Source organism: Mycothermus thermophilus (genome assembly GCF_041956435.1).
Source record: "Mycothermus thermophilus strain CBS 625.91 unplaced genomic scaffold VTJ04scaffold_1, whole genome shotgun sequence".
In the NCBI taxonomy this organism is placed as follows: Eukaryota; Fungi; Ascomycota; class Sordariomycetes; order Sordariales; family Chaetomiaceae; genus Mycothermus; species Mycothermus thermophilus.
This window is the reverse complement of record NW_027191427.1, coordinates 476,552-490,196: the sequence shown is the minus strand read 5'-3', so window position 1 is coordinate 490,196 and position 13,645 is coordinate 476,552. Positions and strand designations below refer to the sequence as shown.

Below are 13,645 nucleotides of genomic sequence, written 5' to 3'. Positions count from 1 at the left end.
TGGGGAAGTCATTCTTTCTTCCACTCGCCTTCATTTTAACGCAAGGTAACTTCACTCTCCTGGCGGGTTTTCGACGAGCAACAATACCCCGACAATGATACGATATCTACCTTCCCGGCCCGCCTCCCTACCATCACAGGCGAAGTGTACACCAAGACGTCTCAAACACGGGAGTCCTGGCTCAACCTGCCTCAGGCACCGGGCCTGTGGTATGCTTCCTTCCTGAGCCTATCTCTTGCCATCTGTTCCCGACACGCGTTAACAGTCTCTCCCCACAGAAAGCTCGTCCCACGGTCAACAGTCAGCACCCCCCGGCAGTCAGCACCCCAATGTCCTGGTCTTCAGCACCACCTCTCTCAATGAGCCCGGGACTCTGGTATCCCCAGCAGCACCAATAGAACCACCTAACTCATATGTGCCCATGTACTAGACAACCTCCGCAACATTGGTGTCTCTTATGGTTCCATCTGGGAGCGTCCCTCCCGATTGCGTCAACGGATGCTGGTGCCCCGTTCCGCTGTCGGATAGCTGCTGGATGACGCAGACTTCAATGATCCCTCCAGGTCCGTAGTGTAGCGAAGTCCACTCTTTTGGATGACTACAACACTCTTTTGCTGTAACGTCGGCGCTCTCCTTCTTCGGGTTTGCTTTCGACGCTCAGGTGCTCTTGGGACGCTTCGCTTGACGCCCCATCTTGGGTGGTTGAGAGGGTGACTTCAATGGTTGGCCGCCCCAGCGCATGGTGACTTTATTGACCTTCTCCAGGACGATTTCCCGGGCGGTCAGTTTGTTTATTCGTTGCTCGAGAAGCTCTTCATAGTTCGTATGGGCGTGTCGGACATGGGCACTGACCGCAAGTCGAACTTTTTGGTGCAGCGAGAACTTGTTGGTTCGACCCACACGTCGACTGCGTTTCTTCAGCGTATGCATGATGACGCATTGGAGATCTTGCCTGGGAATGGAAGGAAATATTTCCGCCACAGCTTCTTCAAACTGCTTCCTGAGGGTTGCGTCCCGTCTTTGAATGACCGCTGCGCGCTTGGCGGCGGTCGCTTCGTTCTCGCGCAGGACGGCATTGAAGATGTACTTTGGGCATCGCAAACCAATTGGCTTGTTGATCTTGTCGAGAACCACATACAAAGTCTTCCCAGCCTCGTGGGTTTTGATGCGGCAGTGTTGTGTGATGTAAACGTTGCCTTTACGAACGAACTTGTAGCCGTCCGGTATTGGGTCACTCTTTCGAGCCACTTGCTCCCCAATTTTTGCAGGTGCTCCATCCGTCATAGGAGGCCTTCCATGCGCCGTCTGAACAGGCATCGGTGTATTCGATCGAGAAGACTTTACAAGAGGACGTGGCGGATGTCTGTATTTTTCGCGTTGTCGCTGAGGGGATTGCCATTATTGCCCGGGCTCATTCATGATGTCGGCTTTTCGGACGTCCAGCGGTACGCAAGGTTGCAAAGTGGAAAACGCGTACGCGACGTCCAGTTCGGCGTTGAGTTTGGCGCTCGTTTCATAAAGGAGGACCCCGCAGTGGAAACACAGGGGTCTGTTATTGTTTTTGGCGGCGAGACACGCTGATTTCATTCCGGACCAAATTTTATCCAGCAGGCACCCTAACTAGCTTCCAGGCCATACCTGACTGGCACCTGGGTACAGTACCCGATAACTTTCTGATACATACCCCATCCTACTGATAAGAGGTTCTCGTAGAAGCCTGGAACTTGAAAGTACCTAGGTAGTACTCTGGTAATAAGACCCAACGTTTTTCGATCTTGAAAGGTGCCTCGTGTGTCCGGTTTAAGCCATTAGCGTTAAAAGGCCAACCGATATTGACCGTATAAACGCAAACAAGTATAACACATGCCTTGCCCTCCATTGTGATCCTGACAGGCCCCCACGGTATTTACCTGAACCAAGGTAACCCAAGTCCCAGCTCCCAGACGCGACAGGGCGGGTGGTCAAACCAAGCAAGCTATCCGCCCGGACGGGAGGATGACAAGTCGACACCTGAAATACAGGAACAACCCAACTTATTTGCGACTTCGTCGGCGGCGAGGTTGTCAGTGTGTACTCCGTAGGTATGTACATACCTGATGCAGTGCACACGGTTACTCAGTTGGCGCTCACTATCTGCACGCAACCCCCAAACCACCCAACATACCCAACATCTCCAGCCTGAAACTTGGAACAGTGAAACCCACCAACTTACCCCAAGGTCGGGTCCCGCTGTTCAAGGCGCCCCACTTTTATCCAGGCCAGAACCCCTGTCGCAGAACACAACATGGGGATTGATAAGGGCCATCTCTTCCACAGGTCGAGGGACGGGTGGCCGCCAGCTCATATACGCCGATCAGCAGCCTCTCTAATGTTACAACATATAAATTGACTCCAGCTTGGATACGCCAGGCCTGCGACCCGGATTGTCGCAAATCATTTGCCAGAACACGGATCGAATCGAGTATATTGGACAGACCCGACTGTTCATAACTAGGTACTTAGTGGGACATGGAGAAGACCTCAGCCACATCAACAAGAACCGACAGCGTCAACGCGACTCGTAGCACTCCTGGTCCCGCGACAACCCCGAACCCACCATTGGCGCCTCCCACATTAGACACCACGAACATCACCCCGTCAAGTCAAATCTCAAACTGCCGTCACTCCCGATCTAGCGCAGAATTGAACAATGATCCGAAGTCACATACAACCTCCGGGGCCGCCCCTCCGCCCTCGCCCACGTCTCCTGGTCCGCAAGTCAAGCCTGCTTACATTCGCTCTGACATCGAAGCGGCTATGAACCCCAACATCAGGCGGCGAGTCACGCGTGCGGGGACATTCAGGACGGTTGATGACTTCGACGAGTTCGCGTCCCAACCAGGCTGGCATCGTATGTCGCTCTCGCTGCCACAACCCACTGTCTGGTCCCTGCTAACACCCAGCCTTGCGATCAGCGGGCGCCGAGCCTGGCGTGGACCCAACAAAGCCGGACGGTGGCCACGCTTCGATGCCGACATTGAGTGCGCCATGCGATATCACGGTTGTCGATTTTTCGCAAGATCGGCTCTCGATCAAGAAGCTTAACAACGAAAGCCTGCCGGGTTTCCTCTCCCAACCGCAACCAAAGTGGGTGAGGTGCCGCTGGATCAACGTTAATGGGCTCAGCTGGGACGTGATCCAGACCCTTGGCCGATACAAGAATCTCCACCGACTAGCCATAGAGGATATCATGAACACAAGAAACCGGACAAAGTCTGAATGGTGCGGATCAATCGGGTTTTTTGTGAGACGAAAATATCGCTGACAAGCCCAGGTTCCCCACTCATGCCTTTCTCGTTCTGACCATGCTGAAGCTGGTGCACATATATGACCCGGACGATGATGATTCTGATTCGGACTCGGACGTTAGCACACGGACCATTAGGAGCGAAGGGAGCTTTGGGAGCCTGAAATGGCCCCGCAGACTGTTCCGGAGGTTGAGGAGGGCAATTCGTTCCGAGGGCCCCAACGACAAATTTCATCAGGAGCCGCAATTTCAGCTCAGGTCACAGCCGACGGGGTTCTCGGATGACCCAGATATCTCGCAGCTTCGGACCCTCCAACGCTACCATGCTCCCCCAAACAGTACGCGTATTGAGTACATGGAACGACATTCTGCGTTGGCATCTCGGCACTTGGCGGTAGCCTGCGAGCAGGTATCTGTGTTCCTGACCAACGACAACTGCATCATCAGCTTTTTTGAGCAATCGGCCCAGGACATTGAACTACCCATCATTCACCGTCTCCAGACCACCGACACCATCATCCGGCAGTAAGTATATGTGGCCCAATATGCCGCTATCGCTTTGTGCTGACCAGCTTCATAGATCATGTGATGCTTCCATGGTCGGACAAGCCATCATTGACGGCATTATTGACCTTGCCATCCCCGTCACGGCCTGTTACGGCGACGTCATTGGGGATCTCGAGCTCGACGTTCTCAACCGGCCCACCATCGAGCACACCAAGAAGCTCTATATCCTCATCTCCGAAATCAACAAGATCCTTGCTCTTATCAACCCCATCACTGCGTTGATCAACGCCTTGCGAGACCACGAAACCGATGTTTCCCCGGACGTCCTTATGGCGCATTTGCTGGATCCCAACCATGGCGTCATCATCACGCCCTTGACGTACACCTATCTCGGAGATATCCTCGACCATTGTGTTCTGATCACCGAAAATCTTAATCAACTCAAGGCGTCTGCTGAGGGCATGATTGACCTCATCTTCAACACAATATCCGCCTATCAGAACGAATCCATGAAACAGCTCACAATCACGACCATTATTTTCCTTCCACTCACGTTTCTCACGGGTTACTTTGGCCAGAATTTTGACAATTTTACTGACCTTGAGCAAGGGGTTAGCTATTTGTGAGTACTCCCCTCGGGTGTATTTTGAAGCCCATGCTCACACCTGTCCTCAGCTGGAAAATAGCCATTCCCGTGGTCGTCTTCACGACCCTCATCCTCTTGAGGGAAGTCATCTACGACTACCTCAGGGCATTACTTCAGCGGCGTCGAAATCTGCGTTTGCGGGAAAAGCGTCTGCGACGGCGACGGAAACATCTCTCTTGACACTTAGAAGGAAGCACACCCCTTGTGGTTGAAGTTGAGGCATTGTAAAGGTACATTACCGAACAGTACCTGTGGATGTGGATGCCATTATTGTCCCTTCAATTCCGTTTTCGCATCCCAGTCCGAGTTTATCCACCTGTCCCTGGGCGATTGTCATCCTTGAGCTGGCGTTCGTATCCAACCCTCGTGATGGTGCGAGCGGTATTGATCGAGTAATCGGCCCGTCGCTTTGGGTCTGAGCATTGTTACGTCCTTACTCAGCGCCCGCCCAGGACATGTCTGGCGAGTATCCCACTGCGCCAGCAGTCGAACAAGACAGCGATGGCTAGTACGTCATGATATATGTTCATCTCCATTTTGTAGGAGTCTGGGTATTGGAGGGGATACCGTCGGGCCTTTGTTGATCCGGCTCGATGCTACGGTTGTAAGATCCTCCCAGCCGAGGGCTGTCATGTGGGGAGTTTGCCATCGGATACGAGGTGTCGGAAGCCACCCATGTCAAGGTTCATATTCTTCTGGTACTCCGAGCCATTCCCCGCGCCAGCTGCTCGTCTTCCATCGGCATTGGCTGAGATTGCTCGGGACGCTGAGGCGCCGACGGCCGAGGGTGGTGAGGGTTCCCAAGGTCACCAGTTCCCAGGATAGACAAACCTATGGCCAGTCACAGCAAGTAGATGTCCACCGGGATCTTGTTGTCCTTTTCTAGTCCTCCAACCTCGCTCCGTCATGGAGGGAATACGAGAAAATACGCATCCTTCCCCTGCCACAATCGTATTCATTGTCTGTAGGCTACAGGGAAATTGCCAGGTTTTTGTCCGTCGAAAAATGGTGACTGAATGCGCCTGAACTAGATATATAGAAGTCATGAGCATGCCCCGACCCCTCTCGTTCGGTTTCTCATCGGGGTTCCTGGGTAAACCATCGCCAAAACCAAGGCAAACCTCATTCTTTCCCTCACCACCATCTCCACAACTCTCAAGCGTCTTAGATCTGCCTGCATCTATCACCCAGTATCTATTACCCAGTATGGGGCGGTTCGTCTCCGTCTGGGCCATAATCGGGCTTGCTGGCGTAGTCCTCGGCGATCTCCTCGACTGCGGACCGGCTAGGTATGACCCAGCGCAGGTAAGGCACACTTCCTCTGGGCCAACATCATTGCCATGACACTGACCTGGGTTCATGTACAAAAGTACGTGTGCTGGGACAACCAGTTTCTGTGTCCCGTCGTTGCTGGAGAGCCGTTGTCACACTGCGCTGGTGCATGCTACAGCAAGTTCATGTACACGTGCACAAACAACATCCTCACCCTTCTCCCACCCCAAGACACACCGTTCACCCTAACTGTCGATAACCCCAATATCCTCATCCATGGAAAGCCCGTCACTGCTTCGGGACTGCACTGGTTACTCAACGGCGAGACGAGCAGCTACTGTCCCACTGTTGTTCCGAGGGAGACATGTCCCCCGGGGAACATCACAGTCATGGTCGCTAGCGGCGGCAGCGTCGCCATGAGCGTCATGGTTCCTGGCGGGCAGCAAGCCTATCTGGATCCGTACTGGAATATGAAGTACACACAAGCGCACTCGGCATACATCCCACCTGGTAGCCTCACGACTGGGTTCGGGGCCTACAAGGGGGGTGGCTTCGTCAATCTCAACGGCAATGGCTGGGGATGGGTTGCTTGCCCACCGAGGGCGTCAGGAGGCGGCGGGACGGCGTGGAATTTGGTTGCAAAGAACGCAAGCACAGCAGACCTGCTGAAGGACTGCCACGCGGTTAATCTAAAGATCAACCCATTGCCGGCTGGCACCTTTGGTGCCTGGCAGTATACCTAGGGAGGCGGCTTTGGACAGTTGGACAGACTAGTAACGACTCTGACCAGATGCCCTCCACTTCAGGGCAGGATCAAATCATGAATTTAAGTAGCCTGTGGAATCCCTACCCATGATCGCCGTACCACATGCAAAGATGTCTATGGTGTCTATCGTCTATGAAGAAGATGCTGTATCGTACCACCACCGTGAGACCACACAGGCCATCGTCACGATCGACGCAGGATCGCAATTGTCCAAACATTTGTTTTAACTCCCAAGTGTCCCAAGATCGATATGACCAGTTCCACGCAGTGGGTGGCCTCTATTATCTACCCAACGAGGCAAACAGAGCCGCGGTTTGACAATGGTTGGTCAATCCCGACCAAGGCGTTCCTCTTCGTCGTCTCTTAGTTCATACGCTGGGCGGAATTTTGATCCATCCCCGCTAACTGCCAGTGCCGGATTCGGGCGGGTGTCAGTCACGCCCCCAAGGGAGGTGAAGCCCCTGTTGTACAGATCACAGAAGGGTATTTGGAGATGACGGATGAACTACACAGGGTCAGCAACACTATCCTATTTCCTGAACAGTGAGGCATAGAGGGCAAAAAGGGGAGTCTTGGGACTTACAGCCCAAATTTCAATGTAATGCCAGTCAATTACTGGATGGATGCGCATGAACTGGGGCCAGCCATCGTCCGTCGGGTCGAAATGCGTCAGGAACTCCCCATGGGGATCTGTTCTCCGTGTCCCAAGAAATATCGCCTTCACAGCAGGCCTATCTTTCGAATAAGCTTCTAAGGCAGACCGCATGGGCAACGCATAACGCGTGAGATCCAGATGGTACACAGAAGCCGACTTGGCAACGAAATCTTCGACTTCGGCGAACGGATGGGGAGCAACAATATATATTGCCTGCAGCGGCCGGTCAAGAGCCGTGGCTGTGGGGGGTGGCGGGGACTCGGAGATGCTGCTGGCGGTGTTGGGAGGATCGGCGTTGGCGGTGGGCTTCCCAGGAGGGTCGTGATCAGTCGTCGGAGACGGATGCGTTGAGGAAACCCAGTCTGGCAGGCAGGCCAATATTAAGACCAGCAAGACGAGGCAGTCCTTGCCGCCGTTGTAGGAGAGGGAGAGATGTTGGAGTCTTGGTCACGTTGATTGACAGCAGCCATCAGTTAGCCAGAGGTGTACCCGGAGTGTGCAGTTGCGTGTCTGACTGCCGGCCCGCCCTCACCTCGGCCATATGGTTGCCACAGCACCTACCCATAGCGGCGCAGCGCCTCCTTGATAACGTCCAACGATATCCTAACTTGTTTTTGGACGTCGGCTAGGATGCGGTCGTCTGGTTGCTCGTCGAGGAAGGCATTGACTTTCGCCCGGAGCTCGAAGCAGATGTCGGGCAGCGTACGTGGTGCCTCGGCATGCGAACCGTGATGGGACCCGATGGGCTCGATCTTTGCGGTACCGTTGATGCGCGCATCCTGCCAGCGCTGACAGGCCGTGTTTGCCGTCATTTCTGTGGTGTTGGAGAATGGAGGTGTTGTTGGTTGGAGAGAGGGCAGCGGCGGGGGGCGGTGTTGGGATCCAAGGAGGAAAGACGTGTTCACGTCCAGGATGCTGTTAGCCCCGGTCGTGTCGCGGCTCTCGAATTGACACTTTGCTTGTGATCGTGGAGCCTGGAAGGTGGGGGATGGATACACTTCAAGCACCGAAAGTGGGGCCCTGCGGGAAACGCCGCATCTCCCCAAGATTTCCATGTATGGAAGCAATGATCCACGTCGCTTAACCGTCTTTCTACACCGTGTTGCTGGACTCGGTTAGTCTTCAGGGGCTTAGGAGCCTAAGGATGTAGCTTAACATTCAGCTCAGCCAAAGCTAATCAACCTTCCTCTGCCCAACAACAGCACATCATGCAAGGGACCTCCCCATGACAGTTCAGGTGCCTGAGCTATATTTCTTTCCCAGGCATCTGTGTATGTATGTATATGCATACATAAATAGCTACCTGGTCTTCCACATTCTGGGATTCCGTATAGTCTTGTTGCTCAAGTCCTCATGCGCTGTGCCAGTCAGTCTCTCTCATCGTGATTCGGATTAAGGGACCTCGTCAAGACCACATACCTACCTAGCTTCCTGCTCCGTGTCACTTGTTCCGTTGTGCTCAACCTTTCCCTTCTCCCGCCCCATTCATACTTCAAAGGCGCGAGGCCTGTCCACGTCTGTCTTCGCAATACGCAGAAGGACGGTACCCATCCATTTACAATGTACAACTACCCTTATGGCGGCAACTCGTATCCCTACGAGGGACAGCCTCCGGACAGTTCGTGGTATGCAAATCCACAGCATCAACAACCGCAACCCCAACTCTTTACGCCCACTCAGCATACGCAGCCACCTGGACATCCACAGGCATTCCTCCATCATGTCCAGCAATATGGCCCAGGATACGAACAACCACAAGCCCCGGGACACGCGCAAGGTGGTTACCCCCCACCCCCGGGCCAGTATCCTCAACCTCCCGGCCAACATCAACAACCTCCTCCGCTCCCCCCTCGCCAGCCAGCGGCCGTGGTTTCGCCCCCGCCTTCATCCGTGACCCAGGACCCTTCGGCCTACATCCAATCCTTCCTCGCAGGTCAACAGCGTCCCACGCCTTCTCCTCAACCGGCGCCCGCATTTCCACCTCCCCCATCGGCTGCGAAAGGTAGCTCGTCAGGCATCATTCGTTCTCTTCTCGCTGGGGTCCAGTCCAAACTAGACAGCTACGTGGCGAAGGCGCAGACGCCGCCGTCGAGCGCCTATCCGGGAGCGCCCGGAAGTGCCATCACTCCGCAGCCATACCCGTACGGTCAGCAAAATCAACCTGTTCAGGACCGACCCCAAACGACGTCATTTGGTCAGTCCTCGCAGAACGCTTCTCCCCCGGGCCCGTATGCAGGCTCTGTATCGTCTCCCGCTCCATATTCGCAGCCACCAACAGTGAACCAAGCTCAACCTCAAGTGCCTTATTCTTCTGGTGTACAATCTTTGCAGACCCTTCCTCCAATGAATCTGCAAAGCCCGTCTTCTCAGCCAGTTCCTTCGCCTGCCAATACGTATCATCATTCGTTGTCTATTCCATCGCCTTCTTCTGGATTGCCAGTCGTTGGAACATCCGTCCTTGGACAACCTGTACTTGGACAGCCCGTGCTCGGACAACCCGTGCTGGGGCAACCTGTGCTGGGACAGTCCGTACTTGGGCAGCCTGTGTCGGGGCAACCCGTTCTTAGAAAACCCGTTGCGGGGACTCCAGATGTTGGGACGCCAGTGTCTGGAATTACGATGACATCCACGCTGGCCTTTCAACCACCCCAATGCTCCTCGCAGCCTCAACTATACGACATGACGCAACAGTATCAATCCGATCATACAGAGCCATTTTCCATCTTGGAGGCTCATCGCCCAAAGAATGCAACGACGCAACCCACAGCCGATGATTCTGCCCAAGTGCCACAAAATCAACCGATTCATTCTGTCTCTGGTTCAGCCCAGCCTCCACAGCCAGCAACTCTTGGAACTCCCCAGGCAACCCAGAACTCGGAGGGAACTCAGGACTATGTGGTCTCTCCAGCTCCTTTCTCGCAACCTATCGTCACAAGCGGTGCTCGATTATCATACGAGCAACAAACACACGGGCCGCCGACGGTTTTGCTGGATCAGACAAAACCACAGGCTGGAAACTCACCTCTTGCCCTGTCTTTACCCGTTGTCCCGCCGCCTCAGCCAGCAACACACTTGCCCGCCCCCTTCCTCCAGGAATCCAATGGTCCCCAGGCAGCTCACAGTCCGGAACAAAACTCGCACCCTGAACGCACTGCCACGGGTGCAGCTTGTCAGGCTCCTGATACTCTCCCACGGCAACATTCGACCACTCAGCAAGTCAGCGAACAATCTGCTTCGGTGCTTAATGTCCTTGCAACAATTCCAGCCCAAGCAGCTTGTCAAATGCCTTCTGACGCACAGGAAGCCGACCAGACCACCCGCTTACCTCCAGCGAACCCCTCGACACCGATCCCGCACCAGCAAACCACCGACTCACCAAGCCTGGCTGTCCCCCAATGTGCGAATCCTCAAGGATGCCTTGTCTCAGAGCCGCACGCTCCTTCTGATCACTCAGCCACAAGAGTAGCCGAACAGTCACCCAGGTGGGCCCATCAAGATTCGGGCGTCAAAAACTGTCCAGTCCAAGCATCCTCCTCTCAACCCACCTCAGGGGGGAGTCAGGAAATCAGCGATACCATCCTAGAAGATGCCCCCGCGACCGGCGCTCAACCCACCTCGAGCAAGGAAGATGCCCGCCCTAGTGCCCCGGAAAACCGTCCCTCCAACTCCAGCGCCGAACAAGAACCTCTGCATGAACTTGGCTCACCTTCGCACTTTTCTATGGAGTCGCTCGCTTCAGAAATCCAGAACGTCATGTCTCCAATCACCACCCCCATCCCCAAGTACTCCACCAACCCACTTCCAGGCAGGGGGGAAGTTGTCGTCACCGACTATTCCCTTCACCCCATGTATGTTTCTCCCTTCCTGTCGACGCCACAGGCTCGCGCCTGTGGTGTGGGCAATATGCCCGGCATATACGACGGGGAACTCGCCGTTTACTTCCATCCATCGTCGCCCAAGTTTCCCATCTGCGCTTTCTGCTATGAGACGTACATTGCTCCGTCGACATTTGCATCGTCCTTCGCGGGAAAAAAGGCAAGGAAAACGCCCTGTGGTTTTCACGTTCCCCGCATCACACGCGTGTTGTGGCCTAAAGCATGTGCAACGGGAGATCTCGAACCGCTCATCGAATACATGCGCCGGCGCTCTTCTGGAACCATGTCTTGTTGTGGTGACCCCGGGCCAAAGCCAGCCTCAGCAAAGATCAAGTGGTTTGTCGCGAAAGATTCTTCCGCGCTCGATGAGAACGCGTACACGATTTGCGAGGGTTGTTACGAGGATAGTATCGGTGGGGGTCCATGGGAGACTCGGTTCGCTGAGCGACCAGGCTGGCACCCTGAAGGAGCGAGTTGCGATGGGTGGAATCAGTCGGCTATGCGCCTGATCTTCAAGGGAGACTGGGAGAAGTTTGTGGCGCATGTCAAACTGCGACTGAGCTTGCCGGAATGCGATGGTGAATTCAGACAGGGGGCGAAGTGGTGGAAAATCCGCGGATGTGACACGATTGATATCTGTGAGAGGTGCTATGTGGATAGGTTCAAGGATTCGCGGTGGGAAGGAATCGTCGAACCCAAGGTGGTGGAGCCCAGAGTGGTGGGCAGTGATGCATGGTGGGAGGGAAACGGCGATTTGAGAGCTTGCGACCTGCACCCCAAGCACAACATCAACCTCGGGTTCGCCGTTGTCTTCGCTGACGAAAGGAAATTGGGCGCCGAGGAGCTACGGCAGAGCTTGTTGTCCATCGCGTCCAAGCCCGTCTGTGGGAAGAAGAAGGGCTTTGTCAATGGACGGTTCTACAACGTGCGGGGCACGCCCATTCCCAACTACGGTGTCTGTGAGGCTTGCTATGAGAGTCGCATCGTACTACCAGGGCTTGCCGAGTTCTTTACCGACCAGCCGAGCGTGGTGCCCGGCGAGAAATGGTGTTACATTCAACACTACGGTGGTCAATGGCAGTCAATATTTCAACAAACTCTTGTTCGAGGTCATATTGACGGGTGTATGGGCCAAGTATGAGGACAAGGTCCGGGACCTCATCCTAGAGCCACCATGCCCAGGTGTTGACTCGGTGGAGGGCCGCAAGTGGTGGGGATGGACTAACTGCACCGCGTGCCCTTGGCACTACCACATGGTGCTGGCCGGGTCTCGTTTTGAGTCTCAGATGACGCTCCGTGCAGTCCAAGCCAGACCAAACGAGCCGGGCATGTGCCATTTCTACTCGACCGGCCAGCAACGCCGGTACCAGGAAGCGTGCGACAGCGGAAAGCTTGACGAGTTTTTCGCCTTCACCGAGAAGCGCCTTCTGAAATGGTGTGAACTGATGCCCACCATCAACCGCTTAAAGGCACAGATCATGAACACGGAATGGGCGTCGGTCCACGCGAGCATCCGCAGTCACGGCGACAGGATGTCGGCTGCCATCGATTTCGGAACCTCTACTAAGTCCTACGTCTCTTCCTCCGGAAACAGGTACAACTCGTACGCTGGCATCCGGTCTGAGCAGGAGGCAGCGGAAAGCGAAAGGCTCTCGCGCCAAGCGTCCATGCTTCGTCGGCAACAGGCTCAGTTATTAGCAGAGTGGGCAAAGTGGGAGTGAAAAATGGACGTGGATTGGATGTTTATCTCGGTAGGATACAATGTGGCACTGACAGTGTTGAGGTTCCTTAAGTTCCAAGTTTTGTTGTTATCTCATGTATCTACCTGCTTGTGTAGCAACCCAATCAATCTTGGCTAGGTTCCACACCGCTTCCAACGGTACCAACATGCGCAGATATTGATGCGGGTTAATAAAATATCCGTACTCAGGGGTGGCTCTCTATAGATGAATGGGTCCCTAGGGAGTATAATAGCTGCTGTGGCAGGAAAGAGACCCAAAGGTGGTCAATCAAGTGCGTGAATTCGCATGTGCGTTAGTGTTATGAGATAGCAATACAAGTGGTGCACTTAGTCAGGCTGAATTACTTGGGTGATCATTTTGGTTACATTGGCCGAGTGGTCTCCTACGCTCTGTTTTCGTCATTCAGGACCCACCCCCCTTCGTTTTAAAGCAGTAAAACATCATTCTTTCTTAGGGGGCGAAGTATATTTGCCATTTTCCTTTTGTAGCTTATAAAACTATAGGTTCCCTATCAATTAGCTCCCTGTCTTTAATTTCCTTAACCTTTACTTCCCACTTGCTCCCTATTTGCTTACATTGTAGCTATAGGTATAAATACTAGACATAGTAGCAGTTCTTTTTAATTTTGAACTAAGCTTGGAGATATAAAGCAAGGTATGCTAATTAGTTTTTATAGAAAAATAACATAAGTTGGAAATTAATATTAAGTTTCCCCCCCCTTAGACCTCTACCTCAACAAGCGATTCGCGGACTTTGAGAAGCGAATCCAGCAGCCAGACCTACCAGGGGGCAAGAAGCCTGCAGAGATCATAGCCAACGCCTGTGCTAGGCTCTACAGGAGGTTCAGGAAGCCCAGAGGTAAGAGGGGCGCCCAACGGGCCCAGGGACCACAGGAA

At 54.1% G+C, this 13,645-nt stretch overlaps 6 protein-coding genes across 6 annotated transcripts in view; 4 read left to right on the top strand and 2 right to left on the bottom strand.

The window, feature by feature from the left end:
• Positions 1-657: 657 nt before the first annotated feature.
• Positions 658-1,317, bottom strand: VTJ04DRAFT_170 (uncharacterized protein; the record flags this gene model as incomplete). Its single annotated transcript, XM_069359416.1, has 1 exon — positions 658-1,317. One exon carries the CDS (start codon positions 1,315-1,317, stop codon positions 658-660), a length of 660 nt encoding a protein of 219 aa, XP_069222780.1.
• A 1,191-nt stretch (positions 1,318-2,508) lies between these two features.
• Positions 2,509-4,619, top strand: VTJ04DRAFT_169 (uncharacterized protein; the record flags this gene model as incomplete). The annotated part of the gene is made up of 5 exons (XM_069359404.1): positions 2,509-2,890; positions 2,955-3,261; positions 3,314-3,811; positions 3,867-4,415; positions 4,469-4,619. 5 exons carry the CDS (start codon positions 2,509-2,511, stop codon positions 4,617-4,619), a joined length of 1,887 nt encoding a protein of 628 aa, XP_069222779.1.
• An 864-nt stretch (positions 4,620-5,483) lies between these two features.
• VTJ04DRAFT_168 (uncharacterized protein) lies at positions 5,484-6,454 on the top strand (the record flags this gene model as incomplete). Its single annotated transcript, XM_069359393.1, has 2 exons — positions 5,484-5,744; positions 5,810-6,454. 2 exons carry the CDS (start codon positions 5,484-5,486, stop codon positions 6,452-6,454), a joined length of 906 nt encoding a protein of 301 aa, XP_069222778.1.
• A 351-nt stretch (positions 6,455-6,805) lies between these two features.
• On the bottom strand, positions 6,806-7,944 carry VTJ04DRAFT_167 (uncharacterized protein; the record flags this gene model as incomplete). The annotated part of the gene is made up of 3 exons (XM_069359382.1): positions 6,806-6,982; positions 7,061-7,574; positions 7,694-7,944. The coding sequence occupies 3 exons, from the start codon at positions 7,942-7,944 to the stop codon at positions 6,806-6,808; spliced, it is 942 nt and encodes a 313-aa protein (XP_069222777.1).
• A 748-nt stretch (positions 7,945-8,692) lies between these two features.
• On the top strand, positions 8,693-9,026 carry VTJ04DRAFT_166 (uncharacterized protein; the record flags this gene model as incomplete). The annotated part of the gene is made up of 2 exons (XM_069359371.1): positions 8,693-8,757; positions 8,840-9,026. 2 exons carry the CDS (start codon positions 8,693-8,695, stop codon positions 9,024-9,026), a joined length of 252 nt encoding a protein of 83 aa, XP_069222776.1.
• A 1,952-nt stretch (positions 9,027-10,978) lies between these two features.
• The window catches only part of VTJ04DRAFT_165 (uncharacterized protein), a gene marked incomplete at both ends in the record, with an annotated part of 3,565 nt that continues 898 nt past the window's right edge, over positions 10,979-13,645 (top strand). Inside the window, 3 exons of the mRNA XM_069359360.1 lie at positions 10,979-12,056; positions 12,190-12,610; positions 13,579-13,607. Coding sequence (XP_069222775.1) covers positions 10,979-12,056; positions 12,190-12,610; positions 13,579-13,607 — 1,528 coding nt within the window. The remainder of the gene's footprint in view (positions 12,057-12,189; positions 12,611-13,578; positions 13,608-13,645) is intronic.